Source organism: Asterias amurensis, chromosome 1 (assembly GCF_032118995.1).
Source record: "Asterias amurensis chromosome 1, ASM3211899v1".
Taxonomy (NCBI): domain Eukaryota; kingdom Metazoa; phylum Echinodermata; class Asteroidea; order Forcipulatida; family Asteriidae; genus Asterias; species Asterias amurensis.
The window spans coordinates 18,182,268-18,203,592 of record NC_092648.1 but is presented as its reverse complement, the minus strand read 5'-3'; the positions used below and the strand labels follow the sequence as shown (position 1 = coordinate 18,203,592).

The 21,325-nt window shown below is 40.5% G+C and overlaps 2 protein-coding genes across 2 annotated transcripts; one reads left to right on the top strand and one right to left on the bottom strand.

The window, feature by feature from the left end:
* The first annotated feature begins 372 nt into the window (after positions 1-372).
* LOC139939976 (aqualysin-1-like) lies at positions 373-7,404 on the top strand. Its single transcript, XM_071936156.1, has 8 exons — positions 373-527; positions 1,054-1,194; positions 2,258-2,402; positions 3,056-3,289; positions 4,275-4,462; positions 4,855-5,026; positions 5,920-6,056; positions 6,516-7,404. Exons 1-8 carry the CDS (start codon positions 417-419, stop codon positions 6,519-6,521), a joined length of 1,134 nt encoding a protein of 377 aa, XP_071792257.1. The 5' UTR covers positions 373-416; the 3' UTR covers positions 6,522-7,404.
* A 1,967-nt stretch (positions 7,405-9,371) lies between these two features.
* Positions 9,372-16,348, bottom strand: LOC139939786 (uncharacterized). The gene is made up of 9 exons (XM_071935904.1): positions 16,293-16,348; positions 15,279-15,411; positions 14,385-14,525; positions 13,634-13,784; positions 12,680-12,910; positions 11,679-11,866; positions 10,794-10,971; positions 10,324-10,457; positions 9,372-10,097 (listed from the first exon to the last, which is right to left on the bottom strand). The coding sequence occupies exons 1-9, from the start codon at positions 16,331-16,333 to the stop codon at positions 10,092-10,094; spliced, it is 1,203 nt and encodes a 400-aa protein (XP_071792005.1). The 5' UTR covers positions 16,334-16,348; the 3' UTR covers positions 9,372-10,091.
* Positions 16,349-21,325: the final 4,977 nt, after the last annotated feature.

Genomic DNA, 21,325 nt, shown 5'->3' with positions numbered 1-21,325 from the left:
TTAGCCCGAACCAGAAACGCACCGAGGTTACTCAGATATGTATGATAAAAAGAAGAATAACACTTAACATTTCAAGCTATCTTATCAAATCTTCAATCCATCTAACGAAAATGTTTACCGACGTTAGCCAATAAAGCGTTCGTCATCACTTTTTACAGTTGCTGTACAACTTATGAAATTAAAGTGTTTTGTTTCTGATAACGTCGTGTTGACAATGACAGGTTAATGTGAGGACACTGCGTCTAGTTAGATAAAGTCTTTGATACCAGTCGATTGTCACAGAAAAGAACAGCTGCATTTTGAACATGCGATGCGGCAAAGCAAAGTCTATAAAAACGCACATAAGCCTACTTAAAATGAGAAACCACTTGACTGTGCTTGTTTTCACCCGGTGGTACGGTACTGTCATATCTACGATGAATCTGTTTCTGTTGTGCGTGTGTGTAGCCTTCGCTCAAGGCGGCCTGGCTCCACTTCACATGGCCAAAGAGCGCGGTTTACCAAACAAATACATTGTTCAACTGAAAGTAAGTCTATCGTTTTGTTTAAGACTCCTGCGACCTGCCTTAAACGTTTTGCCTGCTGTAGTTAAACAATGGTGGTACAATCTAAAGTGTAAAAAAAGGTGAAACCACTTAAAGCACTTTAGTCGCACAACTATTATAAGTTTTACAATTGATGTTTTTTTTTAAATTGAAATCAAGAGCGAGTTGCACGGTGGCACATGCATGGTTAAGCGCAGACTCAAATTCGGCTGTGCACTGTGGTTATGGTATACTTTTTGAATCATTTTTTTGTTCTTATACAAATATGTTTTTTTGCTTTTCCTTTCAAAATAGCTCAGCAGAAAACGGTTAACTGACAAGCGTCTGAGATGCCTCGTTTGAAACAAATTCATTGCTGTACAACTACAGTTGATTCACAATAACATTATATTAGTTTTGACTGATCTAGTTGATTGATCCAGTCTACAAGGTAAATCACCGTAAAACCACATGTTTGTTTTTTCCCTCCCATAATTTCTCTGACATGGTACTAAATTGTTCATTGCAGGATGTAGCCGATGTGGATCAAGTGGCGGATGAGTTGGAGGGTTACTTCACTCAGATGCGAACCCCGATTGGTAAAATAAATAAGATCCGCCTGGTCATGCGTGCCCTCGCACTCAGAATCCCACCACATCTAGTCAACTATGTAAGTTTAAGCCATTGGACACTTTCGGTAAACAGTTTTGTCCAAAGGCCCACACTTCGTGTATCACAACTTATATATAAAATAACAAACCTGTGAAAATTAAGGCTCAATGGGTCATCGGAGTTGGGAGAAAATAACAGGAAAACCCACCCTTGTTTCCGCATGTTTCGCCGTGTCATGACATGTGTTTGAAATTAATCCGTAATTCTCGCTATATCGAGAATTGATAATTGTTTTAATGTTTTCTCAAAAACTAAAGCATTTCATGGAATAATATTTCAAGAGAACACTTTCACCATTACCTTCTGTAAACCCTGTAAGTTATTTGTAAATCTGTGAATTTTTATTTATTTATTTGTTCCGAAAGCGTATAATGGCTTTAAAGGGCCATGTCACACGAGGCAATTAATACAGGCAACCAGTTCTCAGCAATTTCACATTTGAACGTTCAACTATATTTTTGGGGATCGTATTAAGGCATTGTTTGGAACATTCCTATACATGTGCTATTAAAGTGATCATGTATTATGCTCTGCAGTATAATTGGCTCAAAGTTGCAAGGAAAAGTTGCTTCTCGTGTGACAAGGACCAACAAACTTTCATTTGCAAAGCGGTCAGCTGCTCATACTGAAGCTCAAGCTCTGCTTGAATTTATCCAGCTCACCAATGAACCCGTTCATCTTGATGATGAAAGTGCGCTTTAGGGCACGGTTAAAGTTGCCCCTTTTCCAAGTAATTAAAAATACTTGTTGGAAAAGGGCTGATCATTATGTTAACACTGCAACAGTTAACATCAGTATTAGTGGACGAACGGACTGACTGATTGAAATTAGTAGCCAAATAATATGTTCCTAATGTGCCCTTGGTTTATAAGGCAGTATACAGGATCGTAGTAATCACAAAGAACACTAATTGTATTTAATGTAAGAGCAACAATTGATTATAAAGGTAATTCCATCTCAACCCTTCAGAGAGAAAAAAACACACGTCACAATTATGTAAATAATTATGACTGCGAATGAATGAATAAATAAAATGACCTATACTGCCCTCCTACTGGCAGGTCCGTTCCCTGGATGCTGTTGAGTTCGTTGAACAGGACAGTCTTGGTCATATTCAAGGCCAACAGAATGGAGCTACGTGGGGTTTAGATCGAGTTGATCAGCGTAATTTACCATTAGACCACACTTTCAAATATCACGACGACTGTAAGTAAAACTCATGTTATCGATAATTCGAATTATAAAGTGAATCACAACGGCCGGGAGAGGGCCAAGAGAATGGTTGGTGTCAGCACGCGTCTCTGTTGTACTACGGGATAAAGTTATGGTTTCCGGGCCCAATTTCATAGCTTCTTGGCAAAATGTGTAGGTATTTTGGCTGGTAACCTCATGTTGGTGGTCTTAGTAGCAATCTGTTGTGAGTATGCATTTCTATGAAATTGTGCACCTGTTAGGTGACATGTTGTACACCAATGTGCCAGGTATTGTAATGGAACAGGGTGGAAAGTCCCATTCTGAGCAGTCTTGTTACATCGTTTTAAATTCACTGAGTGTCATCTTTGTGTTCGTTTGTGAATTACCTTTAAGTCCCCTTTGAATGGTAACATTACAGATGCCCATAATGTAAAATTGTGTTTCTCTTTTACCTGGAAATGTTTCTCCAAACGCACGAGCAATGCAAGACACGTGATTTCTGCAGAAAGACTATTTTCCATGTCCAAACAAAATTAAGTTGAATTTAAAATGTATAAAACTCGATACTGATTTCAATTTAAGGTAATTACAATGATAATACTCAGTGTAAAATAACACATACAATAGCGTCTTATTAATTTTATGATAACATTGACGTTATGCAGTTCAGGGCAATGGTGTGAATGTGTATGTGATGGACTCTGGTGTTAACGTCAACCATGGTGAGTTCGGGACTCGCGCCAAGCTACTTTATGGCGTCGCCGACGACCATGGCCACGGCACTCATTGCTCTGGAACTGTGGGCGGTGCGACCTATGGAATAGCCCGCCAATCCACCATTCAGAGCGTCAAGGTGTGCGACAAATACGGTGGCTGTCCTGTCAGTGTCTTTGTGACTGGTACGTATTCAGTCGATTTTTTTTTTTCAAGCAACGATTAATCGTATTAAATTTTGAACCCTTTAAGCTTGAGTGAAAACAACTCTCTTCATGTAAAAGAGTGAAAAAGCACTCTTTGAAGAGCCATACAAATATGAAGAACAACTCTTTTTCGAGTGGTCTTCCACTCTTTTAGATTGAAGTTTGCATCTGTTTGAGTGAATTGTCACTGGAGTGAAACCCCTCTAAAAGAGTGAAATAACCACCACTCTTTTTGAAGAGCTATATGAGGGACAGCTCGAAATGTAAAGAGTGGTGTTTTTCACTCTTTTAAATTTAGAGAGTATATTCGACAGCACCGAAATGAAAGTCAACAAACAATACAATCATAGAATTTGAGGCATTGCATAGTGAGGTATCAACGTGTTTTTTGTTTATGGTGACACCATGTATATTATGATCACAGGGACATGTTCTTATAAGAACGTGTCTTGCTCATATAGTATAGACCTTTCTTTTGTTGATAAACAAACCGCCTTGGTTGGCATGGTCGGCCGAACGTTAGTTAAACACCCAATCGTAAAAACAGATGAATCAACAAAATTCAACATTTTCTGCAAATTTTCAATTAAATAAAATACCTCTCATGATAAGTTGCTTTGTTTTAAACAAAATCATTTTATAAAAATAGCGATCTATTCTTGATTTGCACTTATGACTTTCTATAGTTTTCCAATCTGGGTTGGCAAAAACTCGCGCTGTGACGTTGCAAAAGAAACGTCTATAGTACTACGCGGAGCACATTTTTCGGAATTCGGTAGACTTCTCAGTTCTAAAAAGAACTATCCTGATTATAATGAATTACCTGCGTGGAATCCAATAATAAGACAAGTTCTCAAAAGAACACAATCTACACAGCAAATGGATGGCGGGTATTGCAAACCAAATACAGCTATTTTACCGCTTCCATAAAAAAAACGCGTTTAGGTTTTGATTTTCCCCACAGGTTGTGATAGTGTCAAGGCCCACAATCAGAGCCCAAAGGGAGTGGTCTCAGTGTCACTCCGGTTCTACCCCTCTAAATCTATTGACAATGCTGTGACTGCTCTTTGGAATGCCGGCTATGTAGTGTCCGTTGCTGCTGGTAATGATGACACCGACGCTTGCAAGTACTCGCCATCAAGAGCCGCAAACGTCAGTTGGTCTAAATAATTTGTGCACTATTGTTATAATATTATTGTACGGGCCAATGTGACCAAATTTACCATTGGTCTTCCGTGTCGTCAATAGCCTACGTCCACAACGACTCATGAAATAACAATAAAACATGTATTTTTTTAATTTTAGAAGCATTAATAGCAAAATACATACTGCTCAAAAACGGGTGGAACAATCATGAACCAGGGTACATACATTGTGCCCTCTATGCCCCACCTTTTATAATGCCAGTTGCAAATGAGTTTCAAGGGTTGGGGGAAGACGGAGGGGAAGCTGTTTTCTTTGTGCCCTCCTGAAGTTCAAATCCACGCCTTCTTTTATTTTGTTTTGAAAACGGTTGCCATGTTTTACTTTTGCTGATTCGACAGACAATAACCACCGGGGCAACTGATAAGTACGACGCACGAGCTTACTTCTCCAACTACGGTACTTGCGTTGACCTCTTCGCTCCCGGTGTTGACATCTTAAGCGCCGGCTACGCATCCAACACTGGCACTACTATCATGTCCGGAACATCCATGGCTTGCCCTCACGTATCAGGTCAAGTATCTCGTCTGCTTGCATTTAATGCCTTAAAGACATACTGGACACTATTGGTAATTGCCAAAGACCAGTCTTCTCACTTGGTGTGTCTCAACATATGCATAAAATAACAAACCTGTGAAATTTTGAGCTCAATTGGCCGTCGAAGTTGCGAGATAATAATGAAAGAAAAAACCACCCTTGTCACACGTAGTTGTGTGTGTTTAGATGGTTGATTTCGAGACTTCAAATTCTAAATCTGAGGTCTCGAAATAAAATTCGTGGAAAATTACTTCTTTCTAAAAAACAATGTCACTTCAGAGGGAGCCGTTTCTCACAATGTTTTATACCATCAACCTCTCCCCATTTAACTCGTCACCAAGTAATGTTTTATATTCAAAGTTATGTTGAGTAGTTACCAATAGTGTCCACTGCCTTTAAATCTCATGGTGGGAGGGTTACTGGACAAAACATGTGAGACCTTTTTTTAACCCCAAAGTTTGTGATATAAAACTAATATTATTGCATTGGAATGGTGCAATTCTGATATTTTACCAGTGGAATATTGCAAAGGCACTATAAATGGGCCGGCAAAAAAAAATATACGTGACCATCAATTGTTGAAGGTCGTTTTCTAGGTTGGCTGTTGTGCTTAATATAGCTCAACCCAACGAAATGGTGTTAACTAGAATAAGGAAATCAGATAAATTTGGTTACCGTTCCAAATGCGACTGATATCCTGTTCGTATAAGCAGAAAATTACTACGTGACATTTGCTGCTTCAGATGATGTCCATCCCTCAGAGAGATAGTGCACCGTGATAAAGGCTTGAAAATTGGAGTTTAAATGCTCTTTAAGGCGACAAGAAGTTACTTTACAATCGTAACACATGACGTCATTTTTTTGTTTAGGAGCTGCAGCCCTTTATGTAAGTAAAGACAACAGCGAAACACCACAACAGATCAAAACTAGAATGTTGAGTGACGCAACACCTTATAAAGTTACTGATTCGAAGGGAAGTCCTAACAAGCTTCTTTACATCGGAAATGTAAGTACATAACGTCCTTCAATCGGATCCTTGAAGATGTATAGACTTTAACTCAAGACGTTGTTTGCTGAAGATTATAGGTTACTGTGTTTTGTTTGTTTTCGGGCTGTAGCTTTCCAGATAGCAGTCTGACATGAGCCAGTGTCTATGGCAACCATTTATACCCTAAAGAATTAGTTCACTAAATAATTTGAAATTAACTTTGTAAAGATTATAGCTGACCATTTACTGAAATGTTGTCAATTGATAACATAGCAGTTGGATCTCTTAAAAATATAAATGTCTATCTCCGCATAAAACATTGTACAATTCGAGATGTGTGTATCATGTGAAGGGATCACAAATACATTACACTCTGTATTCTGAAAGGGGAGGTTCGTTAATTACGGTTTGACATAATTATTTTATATACTACTTCGAGATATTTATTTTCCCACCGTTCTTGTATTTTTATCACAGATTTAAGTCAACACAGGAGTGGTTAATAACACAGTATGGACCGGAGCAGTTATATAGCAACGATTCACGCTTACTAAGATGCATTAGTTGTACTGAAGTTTAATCCAATCTATCGTTGTAAGTGTGTCACAATACATTAAATTCAATCCAATCCATCGTTGTAAGTGTGTCACATTACATCTCAGCACTCTGTACACTTGTAAGAGCCATTTTTAAAAAATGTACTAGTAAAACGTTAAATTGTCCCTAGATATAGGGCATACTGTTCTGAAACGAAATTATGCAAATTTTATCCGGAAGCCAATACTTGTTGAAAAAACATGATCAGGAATATCTGTAAAACTTCTTAATCTGAAGTGTTCCAATTGATTAAAATATGTATAAAGACAAAATGTTTCGCCTTGGATTATTTCATAAAATTGTTTACAAATCACAGTAAAACAAAGATTACATCCGAACCAACGGTTACCCACATCTTCGCGTATTATGCGCATGTGTTAATATGGATACCAGTTTTCCCCTTTGTGACCCCGACAGAGGTAAAGTTATTAATTTAATGCTTGAGAAAACACAAGTTATTCATAGTCTTAGTCCAATGGTCTTTCCTTGAAATAGGGTAATTAGTCGTGGAGAAAAATACCATGAGCAATAGGTGAATCAATAATCTGGGTTTATAAACTTTAATTTCTTCTCGGAAAACGGGTACAACATTGATGCAAATTTTATACTGTAAACAAAATATTTAGCATTAAATTTGTTTTGTTGTATGTAACATTTAACATTTCAGCACTATCTTGATTGTGTATGGGAAACATGACAAAAACAACTGCTGTCATGATCTTGTCTTATCTTTATACTACCTTTAGTTCAAAATTGACAAAACAATTGTTCAAAATAAACGCAGCTGGCGCTTTTGCTATTCTATAAGTCTTCAGGACTAGAGCAGAAAAATACTAGAGCAGTTAATATTCTCCCCAAAATAAAAACGACCCTACACCACCGATGTAGTTTATACAAAATAATAATCATTGTCGGTGCCACCAAAAATATTATAATGATGGGCGCAACTACGGAAGTGTATTGGCAACATGCATATTTTCTTTTTCTCTCTTATTGTTTACGTACACGATAACTTATCATGTACGTACACGATAACTTATTATGTACGTACATGATAACTTATCATGTACGTACACAATAACTTATCATGTACATACACGATAAATCTAAATTATCGTGTACGTACACAATAAATTCAAAAATATATATGTACTTACAAGATAACTTATTATGTACGTACACAATAACTTATCATGTACGTATCTGTTAAATCCAAACTATTCGTGTACGTACACCATAAATTCAAAAACATATCATGTACTTACCCAATAACTTTTCATGTACGTACACGATAAGTTCAAATTTATCGTGTACATACACAATACATTCAAAAACACATCATGTACTTACACGATAAGTCCAAAAATTTATCGTGTACATACACGATTACTTAGCGTGTACGTACACAATAAGTCCAAACTTATCGTGTACGTACACAACAAGTTTCATACTCTGTTCCGTTTTCAGGTAACGTATTTTTAGCTGCGCATTACTCAATCAATTAATTAATGGAAAAGATTGAGGTTTACTGCCGTTTAGTCTAAGGTGTAAAAACATAACTTAAAGGGGCAGTCAATATTGCAATAATTGTAAGTGCGTTGTAATTATGCTCATATTAAACAAACTAAATTAAATTAAACCGGATTCCCCCATAACTGAGCTAGAGATAATTCTTTTGTAAAGTTTTGAACCCCCTAACATTTTCTGACATAGTGGTGTCTAGTCTAAGGCGTCAAGCATTGTTTAAAGGAGCAGTCAAATATTTCTTTAATTTTTGGTGCAGTATAGTACGTACATGTAGTCTTAAATAAACAACTTTTATAAAAACATACTGGAAACCCCTTGACCGGACTAGAGATGATACTTGGAACCTCCCTAACATCTTTTGGTCCAAAGGTGCCCGGTACAATCCGTCGAAAGATGTTAGACCACGAGGGCTATAAATCAGAGTTCCGTGCATCTCCAGTTGGGTATCAAGTAGGCCTGCCTACATGACCTCAAGTACAGAATGTCTCCCAGTGGAGTAACGAGTATTGACTTGAAGTATGCTAATAGATTTGCTTTCTCTAGAAGACGATCAGAGCATACTGATCGAAACGTCGAATTGAAACCAACGGTTCTTTCAGAACCACCTCCAACTCATTTAGAGATAGTCATTACAATGGTGATACCGCAAACCTTTCAATATCGTGTTTCCCCCATGCAAAGTTTCAAATCCTGCTCATATAGATTTCTTAATACTAATTAACAACCACTCACTGCAGCTGTTTATGGTATATAGTACTTTGAGACAGGACTTATTTCGATGTAATACAGTCACTTGATAAATGTTCACTCCAACCAACACATTTTGAACCTGAAAAACGACTCATTAAAGAATCTTTTCTCAGATGTCTGAGGCATTCGAGAACGCGGTTGGTACCCATTCAACATTCTTGTCAACATATACCTATACATATACGGGTTTTTCTTATAGTTTTGTAGACACTGTAGCTGTGATTTTTTCACATATTTTTTGGATGTGGATAGTTGCGCACATCAAATCAGCATTATGTTGACAAACACCTATCTATCGCCCTTATACCTTTAAGGCGAATGGTGCCCACCTCATGGATTGAGCAAAAGTCCCTCCCCGTAGCTGGTAAGTGTTGTGTTTGAATCGACCATTTTGTTTTATGAATTTGTACAAACAAACAAAACTGACCCAACAAAACACAAAATTACACACGTTTTTGGTTCGCTTTTGATAAGTCGTTTATTAAACTCTAAACTCAAGCTTCTCATTGAACCAACACATGACATGTTAGTTTATTTCTTTCTTATTCTCATAGACATCATCAATTCTCTCCCAATCTATTATACTTATTTCATGTTAAGCCCAAGTCACCCATATCTTAGTACTCTATTGTATTGGCATTTTTGTAGATGTTCTTAATCAAACAATGTAATGCTTAGGCAAAGTAAATTTTACTGGGCCATGCAGAATGAGTTAATGCCGAACACACGATGTCATGTGTGTATTGATTAGATGGTCCGAATGTTAAGTTGATAATCTATGTACCAACATTAACCCACCAGAAACAATCCCGCCCAATTGGAGACTTTGGGAACGCTAGATGACAGCAGACTCACCAGGTAAATAACCATTGTTTACGTAGTTCTGAGCATGCGCACTTTACCGAGAACAATGGAGTTTACCTTGTAAGTCTGCTGCCACCAAGCGTTCCAAAAGTCTCCCATTAAAGTTTCATTCAAGGAAGTTATGGACCGCAAAGTTTCTGTTAGATTTTTTTCTAAAAGGCTCAACTTCTAGTCTGTGACCTCGTTTCAGTTTCTTAGATTCAGTATAGTTGGTTGAGGATCTTTTCAACCAACTTCTTTTATTTCGAAGAATAATTTGAAAACAAATAGTTGCATTAATGGTGGACGTGATATTCGATGTTGACTCTTGATGTTTTACACCTGCAAGGAAGACAAACGTGTAAAAAAAAGGGAAAATTAAATTAAAAAAACTCCTCATAATAATAAAGCGTTATCTTAAATTGTCGTATAAAGAAAAAAATAAACAAGAAGTAAGAAATCACTAAAAACATTCCATCAATACATCAATATTTTAGGAAGGCCAATAAAACTAAACGTGACCTTCAAAAAATGATTGTAAATAAACCGGTAATTAGTGTTTACTCACTGCGCCATTATAGAGAAACAGGTTGTCACTCTTTGAGTCTCTGATAACCTTAGGTGTTGCATCTATCAGCATTTTCTCCTTGATTTGTTTGTTAGTCATGGATCTGTTGACACCAATGTACTGTGCAGCGACACCTATAGATTGTGTAAAGACAAACAATCAAAATAGCGGTTTGGTTTTGGAATGGTAAAACAAAACAGGTAAAAGTGTAAGGCTTTCTCTTTTCCCCCTGAATGCTGAAGTTAGGTTAAAAATGGACTATATAACCCGCAGTGCTGGAAAACTAATTCAACCACGTTTAAACACCCCCCCCCCCTAAAAAAAAAAAAAAAAACCAAATCCGCACACGACACTCCATGCTCGAGGTGAAACTTGGGCAGAGATCCTGGCAGGGAAGAAACAACTTGCCCATCTTACCTTCTAAAAATGCATTGTTATAAAATATCAGCAAACGAAGAGAAGTGGAATACCTGAAACATGGGGACACGCCATGGAAGTACCGGACATAGAAGATACTAAGTGATCGCTAGCGGTACTGTAGCCAGCACTGATGATGTCCACACCAGGTGCGAAGATATCAACACAAGAGCCGTAGTTGGAGAATACGGCTCTTCTGTCCAAATGGTCGGAAGCTGCAACGGTGAAGACCTGCAACCAAAAAAATTCCATCAAATGAATGTAAAAAGACAGACAATTTGAATATATTACGTGAAAAAGGTTGTGATTGACGCTACGACTTGAAAAGAGATTACATACGGCGCTTTTGGATCCTGAGAAGAAAAACGAGAAAAATCTAAGAAAACGGGACGTAGCCCGACTCGAAGAGTTACCGGCACAAAGGAAAATGTTATCTTTCTGTTGCATGCTGTGATATTATGAAATTATAATGAATATTTATACTGCGTAATATCCACCTAAAAAGGTGCTCAAAGCGGAGGAAAAAGAAAACATAGCATCAATGTAGAAAGGAGAAACAGAGAAGAGGGAAGAGGAAACAGTGGGTGCGTTCGTTCAGCTTCCCTGAGTCGACCCCGGTCTGCTCCCATTACGTTCGAATAGCTTTGACGTCATTCCAGGGGCTCACCCGGGTCACTAGGGGGCTGGCTCCAGGTGCATGACGTCATGCTCTGGGGCTCAGCCGGGTCAGCCCCCAGTACCCTGCTTGTGGAGTGGGTTACTTGGTGGTGACCTGAGGTGCATGCCGTCACCACGAGAGGGCAAGTGTGATCGTTCGATTAGCTCTTGTCAGGGGCTCATCCAAGTGAGCACCGCGGGGTCGACACAAGGAAGCTAATCGAACGCACCCAGTAAGATGAAGGGAAATAAAACAAACGAAAGTAAGAAAAAAACCTTACACCATCGACCCGCTGTGGTGAGTACTGACACGCATCCCAGTTATCGTTTCCCGCGCAAACGGACACAGTCAATCCACGATCCAGTAGACTCTGCGTAGCGTCGTCGATACCTTGCCAGGCAGGAAATACCAACGAAATTGAAACCACACCTGGGTTTCCATTCGCATGCTTTATAATAGCTTCGGCACCTGTATTGGAAACATTAACATAATTAATTGCAATTTGATTAAATTAAAGATTGGATGACACCACCCACACCCTTCCCCGTTTCTCCGTCATTATACAGGCTCCTTCATAATACCCGTCCTCTGGGAGACTTTAGAGCGCTGGGGGGCAGCAGACTTACCAGGTGAATTTCCATTGGTTACACAGCTCTTCTGAGCATGCACACAATACCAATTATTTTGAGTTATTATTACTAATGGTGTGCAGTGCCTTCAAACGTTTAATTGGAGCATAATGATTTATGCATTAAAGCCATTATACACATTCGGTACAGAAACAATAAAATAAAAGTTCACAGATTTACTAATAAATTACAGGGTTTACATAAGGTAATGGTGAAAGACTTCTCTTGAAATATTGCTCCAAGAAATGCTTTACTTTTTGAGAAAACATTAAAATAATATCAATTCTCGATAGCGAGAATTACGGATTTATTCTAAACACATAACGCGCGGAAACAAGAGTGGGTTTCCCCGTTATTTTCTCCCGACTCCGATGACCGATTGAGCCTAAATTTTCACAGGTTGTTATTTTATATATAAGTTGTGATACACGAAGTGTGGGAATTGGACAATACTGTTTACCGAAAGTGTATAATGGCTTTAAGGCAGGACAAAGGTAATTGAATAAAGTTAATACTTTCTCCGAATGCGATGCGAAAGTTGGTGATATGACGCCACAGTCGGTACGCGCTCCCTTTCCCTTTGTGAGGACACAATGATGAAACTCGCTTCGCACGAAGCATTCGCAGGAAGTATGAACCGGGTTTAACTTACCCTCGATGAAGTCATTGGTAGCGCACCCAGTTGGCTCACAAACCCTTGCACTAAACACGTTAGCTTTGCGTGCTATCCCGTAGCCATGGCCAGCTGCTGTTCCAGCACAGTGTGTACCATGACCTTGGTCATCTTCTTTCCCATAAATGACGTGGGCTCGACCTTGGAACTCGTTGTGTCCAACTTGAACGCCGGTGTCCAGGAAATATATCCCTACACCTGCACCAATCTCTGTATGAGACAAATGTTCGAATTTTATACCCGTTAATAACTTAAAATTTATTTACCGTTTTGAAAATAATTTTGTACGTTAACACATTGTATCTGTTGCGCGGGCAAATTGTTTCGTTATTTCCGGCTCAAAACAGAAACTTTTATGTCTTTGGGTTCTCACAAGTTCGTTTGAACTAGTTTATGTGAAGTGGGCGGGGCTAACAATATTTGATTGACGTTATACACTGGCACTGACGCGTCATGACGTCACGTCCGTGCGGCTACAGCAGATAGGTCTGCCCATGTTGCCATTTTGGGAATGCAATTGGACATCGCCTATACACACACCTCTGACACCAACAAAATGACGCACCCATGTGTTAGTGTTATAACGTCAAGGGAATAGCACTCCACACCAATGACGTCACTCTTGCTCAAAATACACTGTCGGGCAAACATTCCACCACTTAGCACTGAATCATCATTTACGCGCCAAACCAAACTGCACTTGCAGTCAGTATACACATAAAACTTGGACTTGTACGCGTGGGTATGTTTGTGAAACTTTACACGTTTGTCTTCTGAGATCCGGGTAGGCCCGTCAAGCATTAATGCGGAGTGCCATTGAGCAAATACCTTCTTCTTGTTGTTCGTATCGTGAACCTCTACATTTGTGTTTTCTCCTAGAATGTGGGAGCTACTTAATATGTACAGAAAGAAGTAACAACTGTTTTATCTTACTGGTATCGTCGTATGTGTATTGACTATTGACCCCGTCAGTTCTGGAGTCAATGCGATCGATGCCCCATGTTGGGTGATTCTGAGTTACCATTGCAGCTGTCCATCCAAGCATGTGTTGGTCGATGGATTTGATACCATCGATGGAGCGGATCTATCAGATAGGAATTATTGTTCAATGTTATTAAAGACAAGCTAGTTATATTTATGAAGATTATGATTCAATCCCGAGTCACGTTGATTATGAAGTTCATACATGTACAAGTACCGTCAAGGACCACAAATATCAATGTTGCTTTATATTTTGATTCATAAAAAAGCTCGGCTCTAGAAATACAGGTACTGGTTTATTTCATTGAATTATTATGTGACCATGCTTGAGAAATTTTCAGCTCTCATTGTACGATGTCTTCATATAAAGACCAGATGATGGGAATGTCTAGTCTTTAATATTACAAGGAAAAAAAATATTGGAAATTAATGTTACATTATTTATTTATTTAAGATAAATAGCCCGTAACGAAGTAATTTGTTGTCGTCGGTCGCGTCGTCGTTGCAACGTTGAGGGGTTGGTTTTGTGGTTGATTGCTGTTGCTGTTGTTTCTGGGTTAGAGTAAAAACTGAAGCTCCTGATGCGCTTCTTGTGTTCCAAATAGCAGTATATCTTGACATAGCCTATAATTTTAGAGGGACTACTTACTACAAACATGGCCACAAAATTGGCCCTTTTAACACATATCTTGGTTTAGCTTACGAGATTGACAAGATGTGCTGGGATACGGAGAGACACAGCAGGCAAGGCTAGACGGAACTTCTTCATTTGACCAATCGGGGCTCGCATGTTGGAAAAAGAGTCCTCAATTTCTTTGGCCACTTGGTCCACGAGAGACGCATCCTGATGTAAAAATGTAAAGATACAAAATGGATGACAGAGTATATAGTACAACCTTACAATGTATATAGGACAACCTTACATTGCATATAGGACAACCTTATCATAGGATAACCTTACATTGAATATAGGATAACGTTGCGCTGCATGATAAAGGACAATCTTACACTGCATAATATGATAACATTACACTGTGCACCAATTCATATGATTTTACGGTGAAATATCCGGCAGCTTGCGTAAAGAATACCAGTTACACCGTGCATATCTTATTACTGATATACGGCAATAAGTTGGCCCCCATAATATAATAACACGTAAATATTCGCGTAAAATAGAATGAGTGCACATCCTTGAATTCGTCTTCAAGCTTTGGTAAAGTGTCGCTACCAGGTTTATTAAAACACGTCGAACTCCGGTTGGGTTGCTTGAAGCCTTATACTCTGGTCACTGATCATGTTTCCATGAGAGGGAGACCTGAGATGCTCTTAAGACTGGTTTGTTGCAATATCTCCAAGGGAGCTGAGATGGTTGAAAGAATAGGCCATGACAAGCATAATTTTGAATGAGTTGCACACACTCGACACATTTGTTTTAATTGACATTGTCATGAAAAGTAGTGGCGCAAAAGCGCATACATTATACAGTTATTCAACTGAGATTAATGATCATACCATAATTGAAATGCAAGTGATTGTACGGCATGTGAGGAGTTGTCTTTGCAAAAAAAAAAAAAAAAAAAAAATGATGTCTCACCTTAACTGTGACAAGGTAGCTACCTGGTATACCTCTGGTCTTTGCCATACGGAGTGGGGCGAGAGAGCCCTGTGCCACGGCAACACATAAACACAGTAGCAGAAGCTTCATCGTAGAGTAACTTGCTGATTTACTTTGAGAGAAGAAAACAACACGCTAATATAGAACCTAGAGCGAAAACGATTTTAAAGACAGTGGACACTATTGGTAATTGTCAAAGACCAGTCTTCTCACTTTGTGTATATCAACATATGCATAAAATAACAAACCTGTGAAAACGTGAGCTCAATCGGTCGTCAAAGTTGCGAGATAAAAATGAAAGAAAAAAACACCCTTGTCACACGAAGTTGTGTGCTTTCATATGCTTGATTTCGAGACCTCAAATTCAAAACTTGAGGTATCGAAATGAAATTAGTGGAAAATTACTTCTTTCTCGAAAACTATGTCACTTCAGAGGGAACCGTTTCTCACAATGTTTCATACTATCAACCTCTCCCCATTACTCGTTACCAAGTGAGGTTTTATGCTGATAATTATTTTGAGTAATTACCAATAGTGTCCACTGCATTTAAGGAATTTTAAAGAGTTTTGTTGTTCTCTCTCCTGAAGACGAGCAGAGTATGCTGTTCTAATTGTCGATACCAAACTGGCTCTTTGTAAAGGCGACACCCCATCAAAAGAATGTTATGGTTGTACCCGCAAGTTCATTCTGATTTTAAGAAAGGATTGTTGTGTTCACACAGCTACTGTTCCTATTCAATTATAAGCATGAGAAATTATTCAGGTAATTTTTTTTTCAAATAAAAAAGTCTTTCCCGAAGGTTAACCATGATTATTAGCCTTCGAGACAGACTCTGCCATGATCGAAACGTCGGGTCACTAACTAATTTTCGCATTAATTTGTCCTTATACCTTGGTAAAGAGGTTTGCAACAGCTAATTCCATTTTCTAAAATAATTTCAACAACAGTTTACTAGTATGATGAATATCAAAAGCTAAAAGAAGGTGACTTACCCAGGTGATGAGATACCCCAAAAGTGGTTACAAAATATCATGCCAGTCTCTTTTATATCTGTTATCTATTTTGATGTGAAACTCTTGTCTTTGCAATATGTCATCAATTAATATTATGTTACCAACAAATTACAGGAACAATGCTGGTACAAATACTGATTATGACATGTATTTTGGCTTGTGTTATAAATTAAAGCGTCCCTGTACTTCTGGTAATACCACGTCAACTACAGTAGACGAAGAGTTTGGAAATGTGTTATTTTGTTGTTCTGGAGTCGAGACCGGGGTTATGTGTGATATTTGAGGAAATTGCCGGCCTGACGGCCGTTGTATAGGACTTGAAATCAAGACGGTGACACTTCGCCTCTTGGTCAATACTGTCTGAACTCGGACTCGGTCTGGCATGTCCTCTTGGTCCACTGTCTGGACTCGGACTCGGTCTGGCATGTCCTCTTGGCCCACTGTATGGACTCGGACTCGGTCTGGCATGTCCTCTTGGTCCACTGTCTGGACTCGGACTCGGTCTGGCATGTCCTCTTGGCCCACTGTCTGGACTCGGACTCGGTCTGGCATGTCCTCTTGGTCCACTGTCTGGACTCGGACTCGGTCTGGCATGTCCTCTTCACCACTGTTTGGACTCGGACTCCGTCTGGCATGTCCTCTTCACCACTGTTTGGACTCGGACTCGGTTTGGCATGTCCTCTTCACCACTGTTTGGACTCGGACTCGGTCTGGCATGTCCTCTTGGTCCACTGTCTGGAATCGGACTCGGTCTGGCATGTCCTCTTCACCACTGTCTGGACTCGGACTCGGTCTGGCATGTCCTCTTCACCACTGTTTGGACTCGGACTCGGTCTGGCATGTCCTCTTCACCACTGTTTGGACTCGGACTCGGTCTGGCATGTCCTCTTCACCACTGTTTGGACTCGGACTCGGTCTGGCATGTCCTCTTGGTCCACTGTCTGGAATCGGACTCGGTCTGGCATGTCCTCTTCACCACTGTTTGGACTCGGACTCGGTCTGGCATGTCCTCTTCACCACTGTTTGGACTCGGACTCGGTCTGGCATGTCCTCTTCACAACTGTTTGGACTCGGACTCGGTCTGGCATGTCCTCTTCACCACTGTTTGGACTCGGACTCGGTCTGGCATGTCCTCTTCACCACTGTCTGGAATCGGACTCGGTCTGGCATGTCCTCTTCACCACTGTTTGGACTCGGACTCCGTCTGGCATGTCCTCTTCACCACTGTTTGGACTCGGACTCGGTCTGGCATGTCCTCTTCACCACTGTTTGGACTCGGACTCGGTCCGGCATGTCCTCTTCACCACTGTCTGGAATCGGACTCGGTCTGGCATGTCCTCTTCACCACTGTTTGGACTCGGACTCGGTCTGGCATGTCCTCTTCACCACTGTTTGGACTCGGACTCGGTCTGGCATGTCCTCTTGGTCCACTGCATGGCCTCGGACTCGGCCTGACATGTCAGGGTCCTCTTGGTCCACTGTCTGGATTCGGACTCGGCCTTGACTGGCCTCTTGGTCCACTGTCTGGTCTCGGACTCGGCCTTGACTGTCCTCTTCACCACTGTCTGGACTTGGACTCGGCCTGACATGTCCTCATGGTCCACTGTTTGGACTCGGACTCGGTCTGGCTTGTCCTCTTGGTCCACTGCATGGCCTCGGACTCGGCCTGACATGTCAGGGTCCTCTTGGTCCACTGTCTGGATTCGGACTCGGCCTTGACTGGCCTCTTGGTCCACTGTCTGGTCTCGGACTCGGCCTTGACTGTCCTCTTGGTCCACTGTCTGGACTTGGACTCGGCCTGACATGTCCTCATGGTCCACTGTCTGGACTAGGACTCGGCCTGGCATGTCCTCTTCACCACTGTCTGGACTCGGACTCGGCCTTGAATGGCCTCTTGGTCCACTGGCTGGTCTCGGACTCGGCCTCGACTGTCCTCTTGGTCTTCTGCTGTCTGGACTCGGACTCGGCCTGACATGTCCTCTTCACCACTGTCTGGACTCGGACTCAGCCTTGACTGTCCCCTTGGTCCACTGTCTGGACTCGGACTCGGCCTTGACTGTCCTCTTGGTCCACTGTCTGGACTTGGACTCGGCCTGACATGTCCTCATGGTCCACTGTCTGGACTCGGACTCGGCCTGGCATGTCCTCTTCACCACTGTCTGGACTCGGACTCGGCCTTGAATGGCCTCTTGGTCCACTGTCTGGTCTCGGACTCGGCCTCGACTGTCCTCTTGGTCTACTGCTGTCTGGACTCGGACTCGGCCTGACATGTCCTCTTCACCACTGTCTGGACTCGGACTCAGCCTTGACTGTCCCCTTGGTCCACTGTCTGGACTCGGACTCGGCCTGACATGTCCTCTTCACCACTGTCTGGACTCGGAGTCAGCCTTGACTGTCCCCTTGGTCCACTGTCTGGACTCGGACTCGGCCTGACATGTCCTCTTGGTCCACTGTCTGGACTCGGACTCGGCCTGACATGTCCTCTTGGTCCACTGTCTGGACTCGGACTCGGCCTGGCATTTCCTTTTTTTGCTCATACTGTCTGGACTCAGACTCGGGCTCTGCCTGACCTGTCCTCGTGAACCATAGAGTGTGGACTCGGACTCGGCCTGACCTGTCCTCTTGGTACATACTATCTGGACTCGGACTCAGCCTGGCCTGTCATCGTGGTCCTTGCAGTCTGGACTCGGCTTCGCCGGTCGAGATGATTGTGCCTTTAATCGACATAAAAATGTGAACTTTTGAGAAAAAATTGTACGTGATCGTGACTCTTTTTACTAGGACATGCGCACATATGAACACAAACCTAGTTACATATTTGCTTCTGTTTCGCAACAAATGTTTTAAATATTTACCAAATACCATACGTTTTCATTATTTTACAGATCCGATGTTTACGAATAATATAAAAACATGCTGTTCTTCTTTCAGTTCCCACCGACTGCGATAACGAACCACGTATGCGGTGTATAGGCTAGATTGCACAGTACTGAAGTCCAGCTCGATAGTCGCCTCTTGTGTGTTATTATTGATAACGTGACCTACAAAGAACTGACTTATTATCTCATGAAGAAACAGTTCATGTGAAGATACGTGTTGAGAGGGGGGGGGGTCTTGTTCTCCTAACAAAATGAACCATTGTTATCGAGTGCTGAATATCCGAGTAGATTTGACAGTTCGTGACGCTTGCCAAAAAGTAGTTACGTTTTTGTTTACCTGTAGACCTAGACTCTCAGTGCATTGTACATCGCATCATGTTAAGAAACGCATACCTTTGTTTTTTGGAACCATTCAGTTTGTGTTATATGGAAACGAAGAAGTATACAACAATACTAACATGTGAAAATTTCATTTCAAAAGGTTTGTAGTGTTTTTTAGATCGCCGAAGGACGTCCCTTGCTTCAACGCATGAGGAAGCATGAACGCATGGAAGCCATTTATTTATTTATTTATTTAATTATTTATTTCCAGGCAAACAGTACATACAAAGAATAGGCAATACAAAATAAGACTACACAGAAAACAAGCCTGTGCGGATAACCAAAAAGCGAAAATAATCACTATCTAGAGGCGATCCAGACAATAAAAATAACAAAGGCACAAAAGGGCACAAGGACAAAAACGACATAAAAATATTGCACATCAAATACCAAATCAAATATAAATATATATAAAAAAAAAAATGTAGAAAATACATTCAATTTTGTATACAAAAAATATAGATCAACCAGAAGACCACGCATCCTCGCTCCTTTCACAAAAGGTAGGAAGCAAATCAAATTCCCTACAAATCTCCTTAAACCCACATTACATTTAATGTATAGCCGTAACCTGTGAAGGGAGGGGGGGGGGTAGACATACCCTCTGCCCATATCGGGCATGGTTAGATCACCATATCTGGGTATCAGATGAGTTCGTCTGTTGAAACACTTTGGTATATTTTAAGTATGATAAGGTAGTATTCTAAGCAGGTTCTCTTTCCCACCGATATGAACGTCCATATTATGAAATATCAATGTTCAATTTATTATGTAGTTTATTATTAAATATTTCGGGCTAATGGGGGCTTTCATATGGCGGGAACTATACGGATTCAGTAAGCAGAAATAATGTTTTGGGCATTTTAGGATTCTTCCGTTGAATTCTGGCAATATCTTTTAGTGGTAGTAGTATCACTCATTACGTATTATGCACCACAGACCTACGAATCTTTTCTTTGTAATAGCAGGCTCCCTGATGTAAATGTCTTGCTGATGACAGCATGTACTCTGAGGTTCCCAATATATGCACCCTCTCGAGACAAACCTTTTGACTTCATTGGGGAGCCAGTAAATAAAGTGCAACAATCTTGCATCTGTGTGGTTTCTGGTGTTACTCCTGAAAATCCAATTTATTATTTAAACACGTAAACAGTATACTTGTGATGAGATACTTGATTTATTAAGTTTTTCAACAATACATTACAGAGAAAGGAATAGTAGAATAAATAGAGTGTTTGGGGATTTGAGGTATTGCATGGTGAGGTATCAACATTTGGTTTGGAACAAAAAGTGCACCTACAAGTAGACACACACACACATGGTGTTACCGCAAACCAAATATATAATTTAAGTGTTATTTAGGGACTCTTGTTTTCAAAGACAACATTATTGATTATTATTATTTATATCAGGCTTCCCAAGGCAAAAATATATCAGCGTATTGAATGCTTTCGTAAAAAGTACCCGGATGACAGCAATATTGTGTCAGTAAAAGTGCCAGGAAGACCTGGAGAAACCTGAGCCGTAATACCATTAACCGAGGACACCACTCGAAATAGAAAACAAGTTCCCGGAGACAGCAATATTGCTTCAATATTGCTCCATCCGGGCACTTTAACAAGTTCCGCTGGTTCCATAGTCAAGAGCGCGCGCTCACTGTTGTTAACCAGTGAACGGAGCTGCAGATAATAATCAACAACAATGGCTGCTTCTACTAGCGGCGCAAAATTCGCTTCGGTTTCCGATGAGGAT